At 43.2% G+C, this 17,500-nt stretch overlaps 1 protein-coding gene across 4 annotated transcripts in view; it reads right to left on the reverse strand.

The window, feature by feature from the left end:
- Nucleotides 1-9,190: 9,190 nt before the first annotated feature.
- LOC143290170 (uncharacterized) overlaps nucleotides 9,191-17,500 on the reverse strand; it is a 159,277-nt gene continuing 150,967 nt past the window's right edge. For all 4 annotated transcript variants that reach the window (XM_076599481.1, XM_076599479.1, XM_076599478.1 and 1 more), the window contains 2 exons: nucleotides 13,641-13,781; nucleotides 9,191-9,878 (listed from right to left, as the gene is read on the reverse strand). In XM_076599481.1, coding sequence (XP_076455596.1) covers nucleotides 9,664-9,878; nucleotides 13,641-13,781 — 356 coding nt within the window. In that variant the 3' untranslated portion in view covers nucleotides 9,191-9,663. The remainder of the gene's footprint in view (nucleotides 9,879-13,640; nucleotides 13,782-17,500) is intronic.

The raw sequence follows: 17,500 nt of genomic DNA on the forward strand, positions 1-17,500 counted from the left end.
TGTGTGTCTTTCTGGACGCATTCTATCACCTGAGTGATGATGATGAGGCAAAGGGGTGGGAATTGGGGAGAGGGGGACGTGAGGGTGAGGGTGTGGGGGTAGGGGAGGGGTCGGTGTCGTCCTTCCTTCTTCTTCCACATGCTCTTTCCAAACTGCGGGGCTTTGTTCTGTCAATAGCCGCCACGATGGTCCAACTTCCGTTTTCAACTTGTTCCCCTCCACCCCCACCACCCCCCCCCTCCGCCCTCCACACACCCACCACCCACCCCTCCAAGACCCCAATTCTTCCCTCACAGTCCTGTATGTGTCCTCACCACCCCAAACCCACAAAGCAGCTTCTTCCATCCACTCATTCGACACCCCCACCCACCCCGTTTCTATGCTTTTTCTTTCGTGTTGTCAGCGCGGTTTTTGGAAGTAGCGTGTTACATTCGGTGAAGCGTCAAGTATCACGCCAGGGATCCAGCTTAGCTCAGTCCTCTTCGTGCCCTGCTATAACACGTACATAAGACCCCCACCACTCTGAAGATCTGCACTGCTGATGATCTGGTGCTGTCTTAGCTAGGCACCCTCCCTACACCCTACACCCCTCTCCCCACTACCCGCACCCCCCCACGCCCCCCCCACCCCCCCCCACCCCCCGCACCCCAATCTTCTCTAAAAAGGATTTGACACACAAACTTTATTAGCTCGTGGATTTGACAGCAGTTGACGGTCTGCAGGGGGCATGGGGACATGGGGGGTGGGGTGGGGGGGGTGGGGGGGGGAGAGTTTATATAACGAAAGAAAGAAGACATAAGACACATCCGTATCTCCTCCAAAACTGTGGCTTCGATGCTTGTCGTATGCAAGAAGCTTTAATACGGTGGCCCAGTCAAAGATGAAATGGTGAACACGTACAACTTCAGATTTTGTACAGCTCCACGTGTCACTCGCTACATACTGTGTGAAAGCGGCAATGCCAAACCAACACCACCAGTATCAGTGCTTGCAAACTATTCACTTGGTTTTTCGAGACTGTGGTAGTCAACGACTCTCGTGCATTTAAGCCAACTGCCATATCTAAGAAAGGAAAGGAAAAAAAAAAAGAAAAGCATGGCAGCAAAAACAAAGAGATAAACACGTTTTAAAAAAAAAATCAAAACCATTTGATCAAAACAAAATCATTTGATCAAAACAAAAGCATGAAGTAATTATTATACTGAGATGACGGATTTTATCCTTCAAGTTCAGCCATTAAACCCCCCCCCCCCCCCCACCCCCCCCTCCACAGCTCGTTTCTTCTTCCCCCTCCCCTCCCACCCCCAAATACGTGATCCAAACAAATGTTCAGTTAAGATACAGCCACCTTAACATCTGTCACTACACATCTCTTTCGTATGTTCCAAGAGAACATCTCACGCATTTGACACCACGAACTTCACTCTGTGGCAAGAAGAGTAGATGAAGAAAAAAAAAAAGTTTCCCCTAATTCGATCCCCAGTTTCAACGCACCCGGTGGTTTAATAAGGGTAGACAACTGTCCGAACTCCCTGGTCAAACAAACAAACATATTACGTGCAAACCTTGCTTGTGGCTGAACCCCCCGTCGTGGGTACATGCATGCAGAAGATCAAATAAGCACGTTACAGATCCAGTAATCCATGTCAGCGTTCGGTGGGTTATAAGCCAGGTAGGCAGCCTTTTGTGCATAATTATGACCCCGTGTTTGCAAAGCGTTCAGAGCTTGGTCTCTGACCGAGGATAGGCGCTATGTAAGTATCCATATCACCATTATCATCATGTAAAAAACAACAACAACAACAACAACAAAAAACCTCACCAGAGGGTGACGGGGTAAGGGCGAAGGTTTAATTCCACGAATCACACTAACACTGTGTTGACGCAAGACAAAACTGTGCAAAGTTATTATTTACACAATAGGGTAGAAATCTGTCAACAATAACCTCCATCACTTGATCAAAATGTATCATCATTCGAAGTGCAGTAAACAAGGTAGAAGGACTGACGACTATGAGCATTTTATTCAACCTGAACAACACGAGTGAGTCCGCCAAAGTTAACTAGCCAGCCATTCAGCCTAATAATAATCAGCTGTAACCATCACAAACACCAGAATGGCATATTGCAACAAGAAAGAACAGGAGCAGATGAAAAGTCAAAGCTAAGACACTATGTTGTGCATTTCCCATAACAGACGAGTGTAAGAAAACAACAACAAAGAAATACAGAAAACAAATGTTGGCTATGTACACAGACGGAGTTTATGTTCAAAACATGCACATGTTGCACACACACACACACACACAGGCAGACAGACAGAGAGAGAGACAGAAAGACAGACAGAGAGACACAAAGAGACACAGGCAGAGAGAGAGAAAAAGACAGAGACTGAGACTGAGAAGACTTTGCAGATATACATTGATATATACTATTCAGAGCCACCAACAGAGAAGGCCCAGCTTACTCTGCACAGTAAGCGAACAGTCTAACCTGTCCAACGATCGAGGACTATGAGATGGGTACAGAGTAGGTGGTGAACAGGGGGGTGGGAGGGGGTAGGGGTGGGGTTGGCGGGGAGGGGGGGGGGGGGTATACAAACGATTCAGTACTGATCGAAATGTTACATAACATTCGCTTCTTGTCTAAAAAAAAAAAAAAAAAAAAAAAAAAAAAAAAAAGAAGAAGAGAGACTGGAAAATAAAACACAGCTTAAGGAGGTCGATTTCAACAGTTTCAGTTTCAGTAGCTCAAGGAGGCGTCACTGCGTTCGGACAAATCCATATATGCTACACCACATCTGCCAAGCAGATGCCTGACCAGCAGCGTAACCCAACGCGCTTAGTCAGGCCTTGATTTCAACAGCCGTGCTATAATAAACGGTGACCCTTTCTGCAACTACCATGGAAACGCAGCGTGTTGATACTGAAATTATCACCACGCAATGTATGATAGTCAGTCGTGTCCGACTATGACCATCAGAACAGCAGAGGAGGCAGCTGACATCCCGACTATCCGGGCTAGAGTTTGATTACAGTGGAGAGTGTCTTGCCCAAGTTACATCCCCACTCTCTCGGCCAAGAGGGGTTTTAGGGCAGCCGGTGTTGGGATGGCTCCCAAAAGGCCAGCTAGATCCCAAGGCTGCAGCACTGAGAGCAAGCCTGCCTCTTAGTTTTGAGACTCATTGTCCTCCGAAAAAGACTAAGCTATACACGACTTCCAGTTGCAATGGAGAAACCACTGATCATGCAGCTCTCACTTTGCTGTTGGCCCTACTGTGATAGAAGCTGAGCAATGACTTGTAAGGCCTGCGCCACGCAATAGACGAATGGTTAAAGCGTTAGATTCCCAACCTAAGGGTCAAGGGTTCGATTCCCGTATCGGTACCCGTCTTTTACTTTTCCTTAACCCCTTCCCTAGTGGAGTGATGGCCTAGTGGTAACGCGTCCGCCTAGGAAGCCAGAGAATCTGAGCGCTCTGGTTCGAATCACGGCTCAGCCGCCGACATTTTCTCCCTCTCCACCAGACCTTGAGTGGTGGTCTGAGTGCTAGTCATTCGGATGAGACGATAAACCGAGGTCCCGTGTGCAGCATGCACTTAGCGCACGTAAAAGAACCCACGGCAACAAAAGGGTTGTTTCTGGCAAAATTCTGAAAAAAAAATCCACTTCGATAGGAAAAACAAATAAAACTGCACACAGGAAAAATACAAAAAAATGGGTGGCGCTGTAGTGTAGCGACGCGCTCTCCCTGGGGAGAGCAGTCCAAATTTCACACAGAGAAACCTGTTGTGATAAAAAGAAATACAAATACAAATAATTATTGTTTAAATGCAATGATTACTCATTGAACAGGGGTTACAAAATCGTGCGTGCGTGTGTGTGTGTGTGTATGTGTGTGTGTGTGTGTGTGCGCGCGCGCGCGCACGCCCGTGTGTGCGTGTGTGAATATGTGTTGGGGGAAAACGCCTATAAATAATGCCATATTTCATAATATCATTCCGAACAAGTGCAGCGAACGAACGAACAGTATTCCTCAAAAGGTGCAGGATAATCCAGCACACAAGTGGATCGCTGCGCCAAAGTGACTGGAACTGATGGTACCCAAGGAACCGGAAACTCAGCGTTCTGACTCACAGGCTACAGGCTAGATAATCGTCAGTCATAAGTGGCCAGCTTGCAGCTTGCTGAAATGAAAAGTAGTCTCTCTTTATCGTACACACTCTCATCCCTATTTACATCTCTTTCATACACACTTGCATGAGATTTGTAGCCACGTACATACGTAGGTACATACATACATACATACATAGAGAGAGACATAAAACGCTCTCTCTCTCTCTCTCTCTCTCTCACACACACATACACACAGCCTTTCCTCACGCCAATTCTATTCTAACAAGAATAACAATGCAAAAAACAGTAATACCTTTAAAAAAAAAAAAAAGTTCTATATATAAGAACTGATATAACCAGTATTCTTTTGCCTTTAGGGGTGACGGGAGAGGGGAGGGGGGTGGGGGTGGAGGGCTTAGTGGGAAGGAGAAAGAGTGGAGGGGATTATCTTTCAAAGAACTGAATAAGTCTTACAGGATAAATAGTTCGTTGTACTCTGGGTTTTTTTTTGTTTTGTTTTTTTAGGCCTGTCGTGTCAGTGCGAAAAGCGTAAACAACTTTAAAAAACAACAACAACAACAAAACAGAAACAAAAACATAAATTTGGGTTATGGGGTGTGTGTTTTTTTTTTTTTCAATCCACCACGCCGAGAAAAAAGAAAGGACAAACCTAAATTGGGAAGAAATAATACCATGCTTATTCTTTCATGATTTATATACAGAGTCACACACACACACACACACACACAGAAAGAGAGAGAGACACAGAGACACAGAGAGAGAGAGAGAGAGAGAGAGAGAATTATCCAGGAGCAAACGAGCCAATGGCAAGAAGTTGTTTCCCTTCTTTTCTCACTCAAGTAACCTAACCTAACATTACCCACCTACCTGACAGAGAGAGAGAGAGAGAGAGAGAGAGAGAGAGAGAGAGAGAGAGAGAGAGAGAGAGAGAGAGAGAGAGAGAGCGAGCCAACAACTTTAAATCATCGAATTATTTGTCGTTCTTCGTAACTTTAAGACTTTAAACGGAAGTGGTTTTATGTCAGTGTTTTTTTGTTGTTGTTTTTTTTCCTATTCAGGATTTCCTTCCACTAAAGACACCACAAACTTTTTTCCAGTTTGCCAAGACTTACAAAAAGCTGTGCAAAGAAGTAACGTCCCTACAGTGAACTAGAAGTCTTTAAGACTGCAGTGTATAACGAGGAAGGTTCTACCAATAGGCACCCACCATTGCAGTATGCTGTTCTGATTAATTGGGTCTGTTTGTCTGTGTATGTTGGCCTGTCTCTTCCACCCACATCTCTCTCTCTCTCTCTCTCTCTCTCTCTCTCTGTGATGCTATGATATTTGGTTTTTTTTTACCTTTCTCGTTTGATTTTATGTGATGTTATTTGCAATTTAATTGTTTACATTTCTCCCCTAATTTTCCCCATTTGAGGGCTGGAATGAAAAAAAAAAAAAAAAGCATTTTTGCTTATTCTATTACTCTCAGAAATAAAATTAATTCATTAAAAAAAAAGAAGTCTTTAAGAAATACTACTACTACTACTACTACTAGGAATACTACTACTACTACTACTACTACTAAAGAGCGTGTTTTGATTTGGGCTACCGAAGGAGTGCGATCTTGTCGTAAAACAGCAAGAGTGTTGCCTTTCAGTTGTCAAGACGCTGTTTAGGACAGGCTGTTTCCTAGGACACTACACGCTGTTCCTCCACTGTCTCCCCATCTACGCTGCAAACTCGAACAAAATGAGATTTTTTTAAAAATCCGAAAATCGCGGGTTTTTTTATTTTTATTTTTTTATTTTTTAAAATTTATTTCAACATATATTAAACATCAATGCTGTCCGTACAAATACAAGGTGGAAATATATATATATATATATATATATATATATATATATATATATATATATATATATATCAATCAGAACTGTAGAATTCGCAATTTAATGAGCGCTCCGCTTGAACTTTTGATCGATCAGAATAACGCATCTGCGGACAAACCGAACTGACTTCAATATCTTTGATAATAAAGAACCCCTGGAAAATCCAGGGAAAGCGATTGTGTAAGAGCAGGATATGTGAGTAAAAGACGGCTGAGAAAAAAAAACCCCAGTGATACTGAACGACTGGAGCATGATATTGAGCAGAAACCATATCAACAAAGCACCACCCTTTTTTTTTTCTGCAGTCTTTGATCTGGCATTGAAGAGTTGTTTTTTTTTTTTTCACAAACACCAGTTTAGGAATAAATATACATAGAAGAAAGGTCTCCCTGTGCTTGTGAAGTAAAGAATGTACCCATTTCCCCACCAAAGCGAAATGTTAGAGACCCATTTCAGAAGTGTAAAAAAAAAAAAAAAAAAAAAAAAAAAAATATATATATATATATATATAATATAAAAAAAAAAAACAGCAAGAAGCTCTAAGCGTGTCCCATGATATAAATTTAAAGAACATTCATTCACACATTTGAAGGAAACCCCCCCCCCCCCCCCCCACACACACACACAATGCCCCCCTCACCCCCCCCCCCCCCCGCCCCCCCGCCACACACACACACACACACACACACACCAGTGCGCCTCCCGCTACAGAAATAATCTCTTAAAGCGAAAGAAAGGGAACAGTCAAAACTCAGCACGTAGTAAGGAATAACACCTGTCAGAAGAAGCAGAAAGCAGAAGAAGAAGAAGAAGAAGTTAACACTGTTTTAAAATAAAAAAAGAAGAAGACGAAGACTTCTCAACATTCAGCACAATAAAGAAGAGCATTTGAAAGCAGCAGCAGCAGAAAACGCACAAGAAGAAGAAGAAGAAGGATGAGAAGACGCTAAAAAATAAATAAATAAATAAATAAATAACGGTGAGAAGGGAGGAAATAGGAGACACGGAAACACAGATAGATTGACAGAGGAAGAGAGACAGTGTGCGGGAGGGGGGGGGGGGGGATTAGACATCAGCATATGCCACCACCCCCACCACCCCGACACACATAACTCTCTCTCTCTCTCCCTCTCTCTCTCTCTCTCCGACCAAACTACCACATGTCAGATAAATAACATAGCAGAACAAAGTGAAAGATGAATATTTACTCCTATTACATGAAACAGGTGTGCGAGGATGGTGGAAGCAGAAGAAGCAGCAGAAGAAGAAGAAGAAGAAGAAGAAGACAATTTTGCATAACGTAAAGCTAATGTAAGTGAACAAGACGGTTCGAATAAAGACTGGGAGAACGTTTGAGACGAAGAAAGAAACAATGATAGCAAAACTCTGCATCATAACACACAGCTAAAAGACAGATGGATGAATAAAGATTAAAAAAAAAAAAAGCAATAAAACGTTGAACCTGTTGCGTCATCACGAAAGTAAGTTTATTTTTCTTTCTTTTTTTAATTCTTTTTGTTTTTTTTGTTTTTTTTTAATTGACGCAAAAAGGCGACAACCGCTAACGATATAAAGACACACACTTCATAGGCTAGCCATAGAACTGGATGGCGCGCGCGTAATTTGCATATATATTTTTAACAAGTAGGCTACGACACGTCTATACCAGAAGAAACATTCACTCATTTTCTAATCTCATTCTCTCCAAACAAGAGGACACGGTTGATTTGGGACACATACACACACACACAAACACACAATACTATATGACTAAGAGCAAAATTATCACTGAATAACCTATCCACAGATAACTATATTATAACAACAGATCAAGATATCACTGAATAACCTAACAATAGGTAACTGAATAACGGATCAAGATATAACTGAATAACCCATCAGTTCCAAATCGAGAATTATATACATGTCAAGTTTCTAATAATGCTATAAAAGGAAACTAGGAGAGTGGGGGTTATCAGTTTCATCTGCATCTACTGGGGGCGGAGAGAGAGAGAGAGAGAGAGAGAGAGAGAGAGAGAGAGAGAGAGAGAGAGACAGACAGACAGACAGACAGACAGACAGACAAAGTGTGAGATAGAGATTATTGTTAACTCAACAAATCTAACAATAAAATAACGATTCATAAATGAGAAGGAGAGAGAGAGAGAGAGAGAGAGAGAGAGAGAGAGAGAGAGAGAGAGAGAGAGAGAGAGAGAGACAGAGAGAGAGAGAGACAGAGACAGAGATAGAGGGACGGGAACAGAGAGGCCACAGAAACAGTGAGACAGACACTGAGAGACAAAGAGCAAGAAGAAGGAAGAGAAGGTGGGGGAAGGGGGTGGGGGAGAGAAATTATTGGTGTTGCATCAGCATATCCAACAATAATGATAGATAATAAACCTAAGGGAAAACAAAAAACAGATAAACAAAGAAAAACGATGCAAGATGAACACATCAGGTTAGTCACTCTACACACTACGGACATTTTCGTTTTTAAAAGGTTCATCACCACCATCAGTCTCTTTTTGATTGCAACAAAGAAGCAAAACAATGCAAGAGAAGAAGAAGAAGAAGAAGAAGAAAAAAAAAAAGAAAAGAAGCGAAAATCCTTCATGCAGCTCATTTCTTGTCTTTTTTTTTTTTTTTTAAGGTGCAGTGTGTAGAACATGACAACTGTGAGGCATTGCTAAACTCTCGAAGTGCAAAAAAAAAAAGAAGCAATTTTACAAAGTCATGGTCTTCGCTCTTCAAGAGCTTAATTATAAAAAAAAATATTAAAAAAAAGAAAAAAAAAAACACACCAAAACTGAGCAACATGGTCTCTGGCGCCCACTGATGACGCACACACACCGAAATCTAGTCGTCACGTGGGTGTTGGACATCATCACGTGGCCACCAATGACGTCAGCGTCACGTGTCTCCGGAACTGCACGAGCCGAGAGAGAGATTTCACTGCTTGAAAGGAAGCACGCACTTTCACATCACTGCACCACACACATTCGATTTTCATATATATATATATATATATATATATATATATATATATATATATATATATATATATATATACACTTTCAAAGTTCTTGCAGCGGCGTTCGTTAATCGTGAGTGACACCGCGGGTTATCCGCGAGTAGTGATCAATCACAGCGTCGTGAGAACGCTTGGTGTTTTTGTTTTTTTTGTTTATCATCTTATTCATTCATCTATTTCATTCATCACTGGTCACTGCAGCAGCGGTTACAAAAAAGAAAAAAAAAGAAGAAAAAAGCAACGAGCTCACCACAACAAACTGAGCAGAGGAGTCCAATGAACTTTTTCTTCTTCTCCCACCAGTCAAGATCATTTCCACACCACTCCAGCGAAAATAACCCACATAATATAACATCACATAACATAACCACTGCCATATTCTTTCTCTCACTTTCGATCCTTAAAAAAAAAAAAAAAAAAAAAAAAAATTGAGGAAATCCACAAGCACTTTTTGTCATTTTCTTTCTTCCAGTCTCACAGTCGTCTTGTCTCGAAAAATCAAAATAAATCCTGGGTTATTAAAAAAACAAACAACAAACAAAAAACAAACAAACAAACAAAATGTTGCTCTCAATAATCCAGGGGGGCAGAGGAGGGATATTTATAGACATAATATTTCAGCCAATCATAGCCGTCGTTGCACGATGACGGAGTAAGCGGCCAGCAGAATGGCCAGGACCCAGGCGGAGCCGGCCAATGAGCGGGCAGCAGCGTTGCACAGGTGCTTGCCGCACATGCACAGGTAGCCGTTGCCGTTGCGCTCCGTGCGACACACGCCGTCGATCATGGTCAAGTGGAAGTTGAGCTCCGCGGAGCACGTGCGGATCATCTGCAACACACCTGGGAAACCAAACAAACAAAAAAAATGTAAAATAAAAAAAGGATTGGAGTTGCTTATTATTATTCTTATTTTGATAATTATGATTATGATGATTATAATAATGATGATGATGATGATGATGATGATTCTTCCTCCTCCTCCTCCTTTTCCTTCTTCTCCTCCTCCTCCTCCTCTTCTTTCTTCTTCCTTCTTCTTCTAATGACGATGGCACTAATATTCTTCTTCTTATCATTATTATCATTAACCATCATCATCATTATCACCATAACTGCTTTTAACAGCTTACGTCGTCATCGTCGTCATCATCAACGTCATCATCAACCTCGTGGTGGTGGTCACATCAAGCTCAAAGAATCAACATCTGGATCTGACAAACACCGTTACCTTAGTCATCCTCACAAAGGTCATCATCAGGGCCATTCTCAAAGAATCAGCTGATAGCTGACTCCTGTACACACCAGTAACCACTATCAACACAATAATCACCACCTTCAAATAATCGATTGATATTTGGACTCCAAACATTCATTCATCGATCATCACCGTCACAGAAACATTGCCATCATTATCGAATGCATGCTGAAAGAGAAGAAAAAAAAAAAACATAACAAAACTACACTACTAAAATCGTTTATGTTATTCTGGTTTGTACACACAGCCACCATCTTCACGAAAATACTAAAAGAATGAATATGCAGTTATGTACATACTTCTTTTTCTCTCTCTTTTTTTCTTTCATATCTCACGCAACAGAGGCGATCTGACCCACGCGCCAGATGGGTGAGGTCGATGTTGTGTCTCAGATAGATGTTACACTGAGGTGGGTGTTGTAGTTTGTGTGTGTGTGTGTGTGTGTGTGTGTGTGTGTGTGTGTGTGTGTGTGTGTGTGTGTGTGTGTGTGTGCGCGCGCCTACAGTTGACTTAATCAAGATTTTGCGCCTTTTAAATATTATTATTATTAGTAGTAGTATTTTTATGTATTTATTTATTATTTATTTATTTTATTCTTTAAAAAAAAGTTTTTTTTACTTCTTTTTTGTTTTGTTTTGTTTTGTTTTTTACTTTATCAATTTTTTTTCTCAAGGCCTGACTAAGCGCGTTGGGTTACGCTGCTGGTCAGGCATCTGCTTGGCAGATGTGGTGTAGCGCATATGGATTTGTCCGAACGCAGTGACGCCTCCTTGAGCTACTGATACTGATACTGTAGTGGAACAGACGAAACGTCTGATGAAGATATCGCATTGGTGGAAGAGGAGGAGGAAAGCACGAAACACCATAACGCAACATCCTGACCCATTCTGTTTGACACACAAACAGAACACTTCCACAGATGTCGCCCAAATCCAATCACGCCTACTGATATTCTGCACGGATTGTTTTCATTGATTTTCCCCAACAGCATTCGGCCCTACGAAGCTTACTCTGTCGGCAATAACACTTCCTTGCGAGATATCAATGTCAGTAACAGGTTGTCAGCAGAACAGAAAATCGTTTAACACGCTCTGGGGCAGATGCGAATCTTGTTACCAAGCCTGGGGCCGTATAAAGACAAACTTCATATTGCCTAATAGCAAGTTACCTTTGACATGGTACGGGCCCACGGGTACAGTCTAACGTGATGGTTAAGTTATCTTTGTAACCACGCGGTTACGCGCGGTACACTCAGGCAGCTAACCCATTGTCAACAATTTAAAACCCCGGTGATTCCCTTCTGTGTATGCCCTTTTACTTCTCACCGCACCACACTTCAGAGCATTGTCAAGACAGTTAGCCAAACATGGGCTATCCGCAAAGCACGCCTGTTTTCCCTCAACAAAAACAACGCTACAAAAGGATCCGCCATGTTTATCTCTGCTTCGTGGGCATTTACCCTTGGCAGTCTTACGGCAACTTTGCCTTTGGGTTTGGAGACCCGCGGATAGGTTCTTGTATTCCTGAATACCGGATATTGCTTACCCTCAGACAGCTTATCTTGCCTCAGGTGGTAGATTTGCCCGCATGTACACCTTCATCTGCAGGCAAGATGGTCTCTTGAATGCGGCCCTAGCTGGGCAACGGAGGCCAAAGACGATCAAGTTCTCAACTTATTCGCACCATCTGAATTCCACCTCTTTCCAATCATGAAGTCGTTTTCGAAGGGCAAGCACCTCCCAGACAATGAAACGCTTATTTCCAAGACTTCTGGGTACAGACTTCTCTACAGGCAAGGTCTTCACAGCTCTGCATAAAGCGATGGGAGAAGTGTGTCACCTTTATAATAATAATAATAATAATAATAAGTGTGTCACCCTCTACTCAAAAAAGCAAAATCAATCAGCCAGGACGAATCACATCCAGCTTTTGGGATTTTCGATATGCTCCCCTCTGGTCGACGGTACAGAAGTATAAGGACGAAAACCAATCGCTTCACCCATAGCTTTTTCCCCAAAGCAGTCAATGCCCTGTCTCTCGAATGAACATCCATAATAAGAGGGCAGGATAAGAAATGAGGTAAGGAAGGTGAAATCTTGTAGATCGCTAGGCAGTCAGTCAGTGGTGCGAAGAGAAGGAAAACGTAGCTGGACGGTTTTAGCCTGTGAGACACCTTGGGAATCAATGGATACATCAGATCAGGTGCAGTCTCCTATGAGGCGAATTTGGACTCATCTTACGCCTTAAGTGTTTAAACAGCTGATAATGATACTGCATAATACTGTGAGACGGAATGGCTGGGGATATCCCGTCTGAAGTTAATTCTAAAAATAAGAAATCAAAATAATAAAAAGAGGGTTGGGGTTGGGGGGTGATATGCACTTCTAAATTCATTGGTTTGAAATTAAACAGTTCTTCCAAGTATCATAAAAAATAATAATAAGCGGTTTAATATGAAGACTGGGTTGAGCTGTCAAGTTCGAGTGAATGCTAATGCATGTTAAGTTCATGGAAAGTTGATGTGTGCAAGAGAATTGTATTTTCCATTTTGAGTACAGTGGAGAAGCTGAGGTGAACAAGTATACACATGCAGGAAAAAACGTGAGTGGCATCGAGTTATGACGACCTTTGTACACGTGGAAGAGCAGTTGAGGCAAGAAGGTATCGCAATACAATACAATGCAATGCCACGTAACACAGTGCAGCAATACAATTCAATGCAATGCAGTGGAATGGAATGCAGCACAACGCAACGTGATGTAATATAATTCAATAGAATTCAACGCAATACATCCTACCGCAATACAACGATGCAATTCAGTACAGTACAACGCTACATAACACACGATAACACTAAACACTCCACACACACACACACACGTACGCACACACACACACACACACACACACACACACACACCTCCCCCACAGCCCCTCTTCCCCGAAACTGTCAAATCCTACACACACACACACACACACACACACACCACAGACACACACACACACACACACACACACACCACAGACACACACGTACACACACACACACACACACACACACCACAGACACACACGTACACACACACACACACATAGAGAGAATCTCTCTCTCTCTCTCTCTCTCATACACAAATACATACATAGACAAACAGACAGACACACACCATTCTGCCCCCACTGCCCAACACAACACAACACACTCACACACACACCACCACCACCACCACCACCACCACCACCACTACCACCCAAACTACGAACAACAACAACAACAACAACAAACAAACAAACAAACACACGAACAAACCAAAAACAAGACAGTGAGTTCAAGTCCGGACAGCCCCACTCACCTTCCTCATACTTTGTCCACTTGAGGCACACGCCGTTGTTGCAGGTCTTCTCCTTCAGGTGGGTGTTGGTGCGGGGGTCCACGGGGTCCGCACAGGACGAGTTGACCGCGGGGCCCCGACACGCGTAGCACACGATGGGATCTGGCCACACACACACACACACACACACACACACACACACACACAGGACACGATATAAATCACTTGTGTGGAAACGGTGGAAAGATATGAAGACTCCACACACAGAGAAACACAATATATCAATGTGTGGAAGATAGTGCAAAGATCTGGTGACACACACACACACACACACACACAGTGCAAAAGATCTGCTCACACACACACACAAACACACACATAGACACTCCCACACACACAGAAACACACTCACACACACACAATATATATATATATAATCACGGTGTAAACGACAGTGCAAAGATCTGGTCACACGCACACAGAGTGCAAAGATCTGGTTACACACACACACACACACACACATCTCTCTCTCTCTCTCTCTCTCTCTCTCTCTCTCTCTCTCTCTCTCTATATATATATATATATATATATATATATATCACGGTGTAGACGACAGTGTAAAGATCTGGTCACACGCACACAGAGTGCAAAGATCTGGTCACACACACACACACACACACACACACAATATATCACTGTGAAGAAGACAATGGGAAGATATGGAGACTCACACAGAGAGCCGCAATATATCACTGTGTGGAAGACAGTGCAAACATATGAAGACTCACACAGAGACACAATATATCACTGTGGAACACAGAGCAAAGACCGGATGACACACAACACAATTTTACTGAGTGGAAGACACTGCAAACATATGAAGACTCACAGACACAACATCACTATTTGGAAGACAGTGCAAAGATCTGGTCACACACACACACACACACACACATGCACACACACGCGCGCTCAGTTTCTTTAGGTCAGAGTATGCACAATATTGTAATAAACCAAGCACTGAATACGCTGTTCTGTTTGATATTCTGATTCATGATTAAGAATAATAATTATGTACTGAAATATTCGACTGCCTACAGTGTGAAAATTGTTTAATCTGAAGTGTTTCTCTGTGTGTTAATCACCCTGTTCTATGCACTGGAATACATGTGCTTAAGGTGTATAATGAATGGATGAATAAAAGTACACACTTTAGTACAAAACAAACAAACAAACAACAAAAAAACCCTTTTGTCTACTAACGCCAGTTTCATGCACTTGCTTACGAATATTCCATCCGTATGCTTGGCAAACGAAGCGCTACTAAACTCGCCAAAGCAAGCCAGCCCACATTTTCTTTATTATCTTTTTTTATATTTTTAAAAAATACTTCTGTACGAAGTATGATCAGGAAATACATGCACTGTCTAGTCTGTCCGCTCCCGTACTTGTATCGCAATACAAAAAGAAAGTCTCCCAACCACAAAGCGCCATGTTTGGAAAAGCTCACCCACTGAATACGAAACGACGTCGACAAATAATGAAGTTGGTCACTCATGGGAGCTGCCATTTCTCGTTCACTCCCCCCCCCCCTTCCCCCCCCCCCCTCTCTCTCTCTCTTTCGGGGAGGAGAATGGAGGGGGGGGGGGGGTGATGGGGGTAATAGGGCTGAAACGAACAGTTGTTAATTCCGACGTGCATGCATGCTACGGCGAAGGAAACGCGATGAAGATGAATGAATAAATGAATAAATAAATAAGCGCCCTTAACATACAAATGAATAAATAAATGACAAGTGACTAAATACACAATTTTTTTTTAAATGAACAAACGAATAACTAAATAAACAAATAAGCGGATAATTATATACATCTAAATCAATGAAGTACACAAATACATGAACAGCACCGGATCCATTGGCGAAGGAAACATCAGTTAAAGTAAATAAATTTAATGAATGAATGGACAGATACATGGATAGAAAGATAAAGAAAGAAAGAAATCAAAGAACTGACAGAAGGCAAAACGGTAGTAATTCAGTCTCAACTGTTTTACATGCCATAGTTTTTGGACAAATGCATCTTGATCTATTTGCCTGACCCCCTACCCCCTCACACACACATCACCCCCCAATCTAACTCATCCCCCCCCCTCTCTCTCTCTCTCTCTTTTCTGTTTCTTTCTCCAATTGTCTATGCCTCATACCATCTCCCCCCTCTCTCTCCCCTCCATTTCCATCCCCTCTTAATGCTTGAGGTATCCGTCTCCACAGTTATGCAGGGTACTTATCCAATGAAGAGGTATACCTTACTGAAGGTCAACGTAAAAAACAAACAAACCGATATACTTTTACCTGTAAGTAAGTACATCCGTCACGATGCGTATAGCCTAGCTAACTACGAGGGCCTTCTCAAAGCTACCGAACACAGCCATACAACACGTAGATTGGTTAGGTTTCTTTTTCGATTTCAAGGTGTAAATTGTACTATATGCTGTATTACGTCTAAGAGTAGCTTGCTCGTTTATGTTCCCTTTATATACTGCAATGAGTCGTACACACGATTCAAAAAATTCCCAGTGGTGTGAGAACATCACCAACAGAACCGTTTGCACTCACGACGAGAATAGTTCGTAACAGCGCTAGGCCTCAGCCGTTCTTATTGATCGTCGCTGGAAGCCGCACGGTCCGTGAATGGCGTTGTGTGGTGGAGCCAGCTCTCTGAATGCAGCCCATTCCGTGCACCCAGACAGTCTGAACGAACCTCCAGGCCTCGCTGTTCGTTCGCACCGCCGGTTTGTGGAGAAAAAGCCTTGGGACTTCGTTTTGTAACCTCCAAATTCTGCTTCTCCCCTCCTCTCTCTCTCTCCCATCCCTCCCTGTTCCCCCCTCCTATCCCCCTTCTCTCCCTTTCTCCCCATCCCCCAACCCCCCCTTCTCTCTCCCTTTCTCCCCATCCCTCCCCGCCCCTCCCCCGCCTCCTAAATAATAATAATAATAATAATAATAATACATAGTTTTTTCTATGGAGCGATATCCAGCACCAATGCTGCTCAAAGCGCCTTACATCATAGCTGACTATAAACATGCCTTAAAAAACATATCAACCGCTATCTGACAATGGAAAACATCCCGTGTGTTCATAACGAATGAAAAAGCACACTAAAGATTATAAAAGCTATGAAGTAAGTAAGGCTTAGATTAAAACAAAATACATTTCATAGAACCTTCTCTCTCCCTTTCTCCCCATCCCTCCCTGTTCTCTCTCCCTCTCTCCCCATCCCTCCCTGTTCTCTCTCCCTCTCTCCCCATCCCTCCCTGTTCTCTCTCCCTCTCTCCCCACCCCTCCCTGTTGTCCCACCCCCACCCCCGACCCCAATCCCCCCTTCTCTCTCCCTTTCCCCCATCCCTCCCTGTTCCCCCCCCCAATCCCCCCTTCTCTCTCCCTTTCCCCCCATCCCTCCCTGTCCTCCCCCCCCCCAATCCCCCCTTCTCTCTCCCTTTCCCCCCATCCCTCCCTGTCCTCCCCCCCCGCCCCCAATCCCCCCTTCTCTCTCCCTTTCTCCCCATCCCTCCCTGTCCTCCCCCCCCCGCCCCAATCTCCCCTTCTCTCTCCCTTTCTCCCCATCCCTCCCTGTCCTCCCCCCCCCCCGCCCCCAATCCCCCCTTCTCTCTCCCTTTCTCCCCATCCCTCCCTGTCCTCCCCCCACCCCCCCGCCCCTCCCCCGCCTCCTTCTCTTTCCCTTTTTCCCCCTCCCTGCCTTCATCTCTCTCTCTCTCTCTCTTCGAGGGCTGGATGAAAAGAGCATTGTCTTGTTTACTCTATTTCCCATTTTAGAAAACAGAAATAAAAAAATATTCAGTTCAGTTCAATTCAGTTCTC

Source organism: Babylonia areolata, chromosome 15 (genome assembly GCF_041734735.1).
Source record: "Babylonia areolata isolate BAREFJ2019XMU chromosome 15, ASM4173473v1, whole genome shotgun sequence".
NCBI classification, from domain to species: Eukaryota; Metazoa; Mollusca; class Gastropoda; order Neogastropoda; family Buccinidae; genus Babylonia; species Babylonia areolata.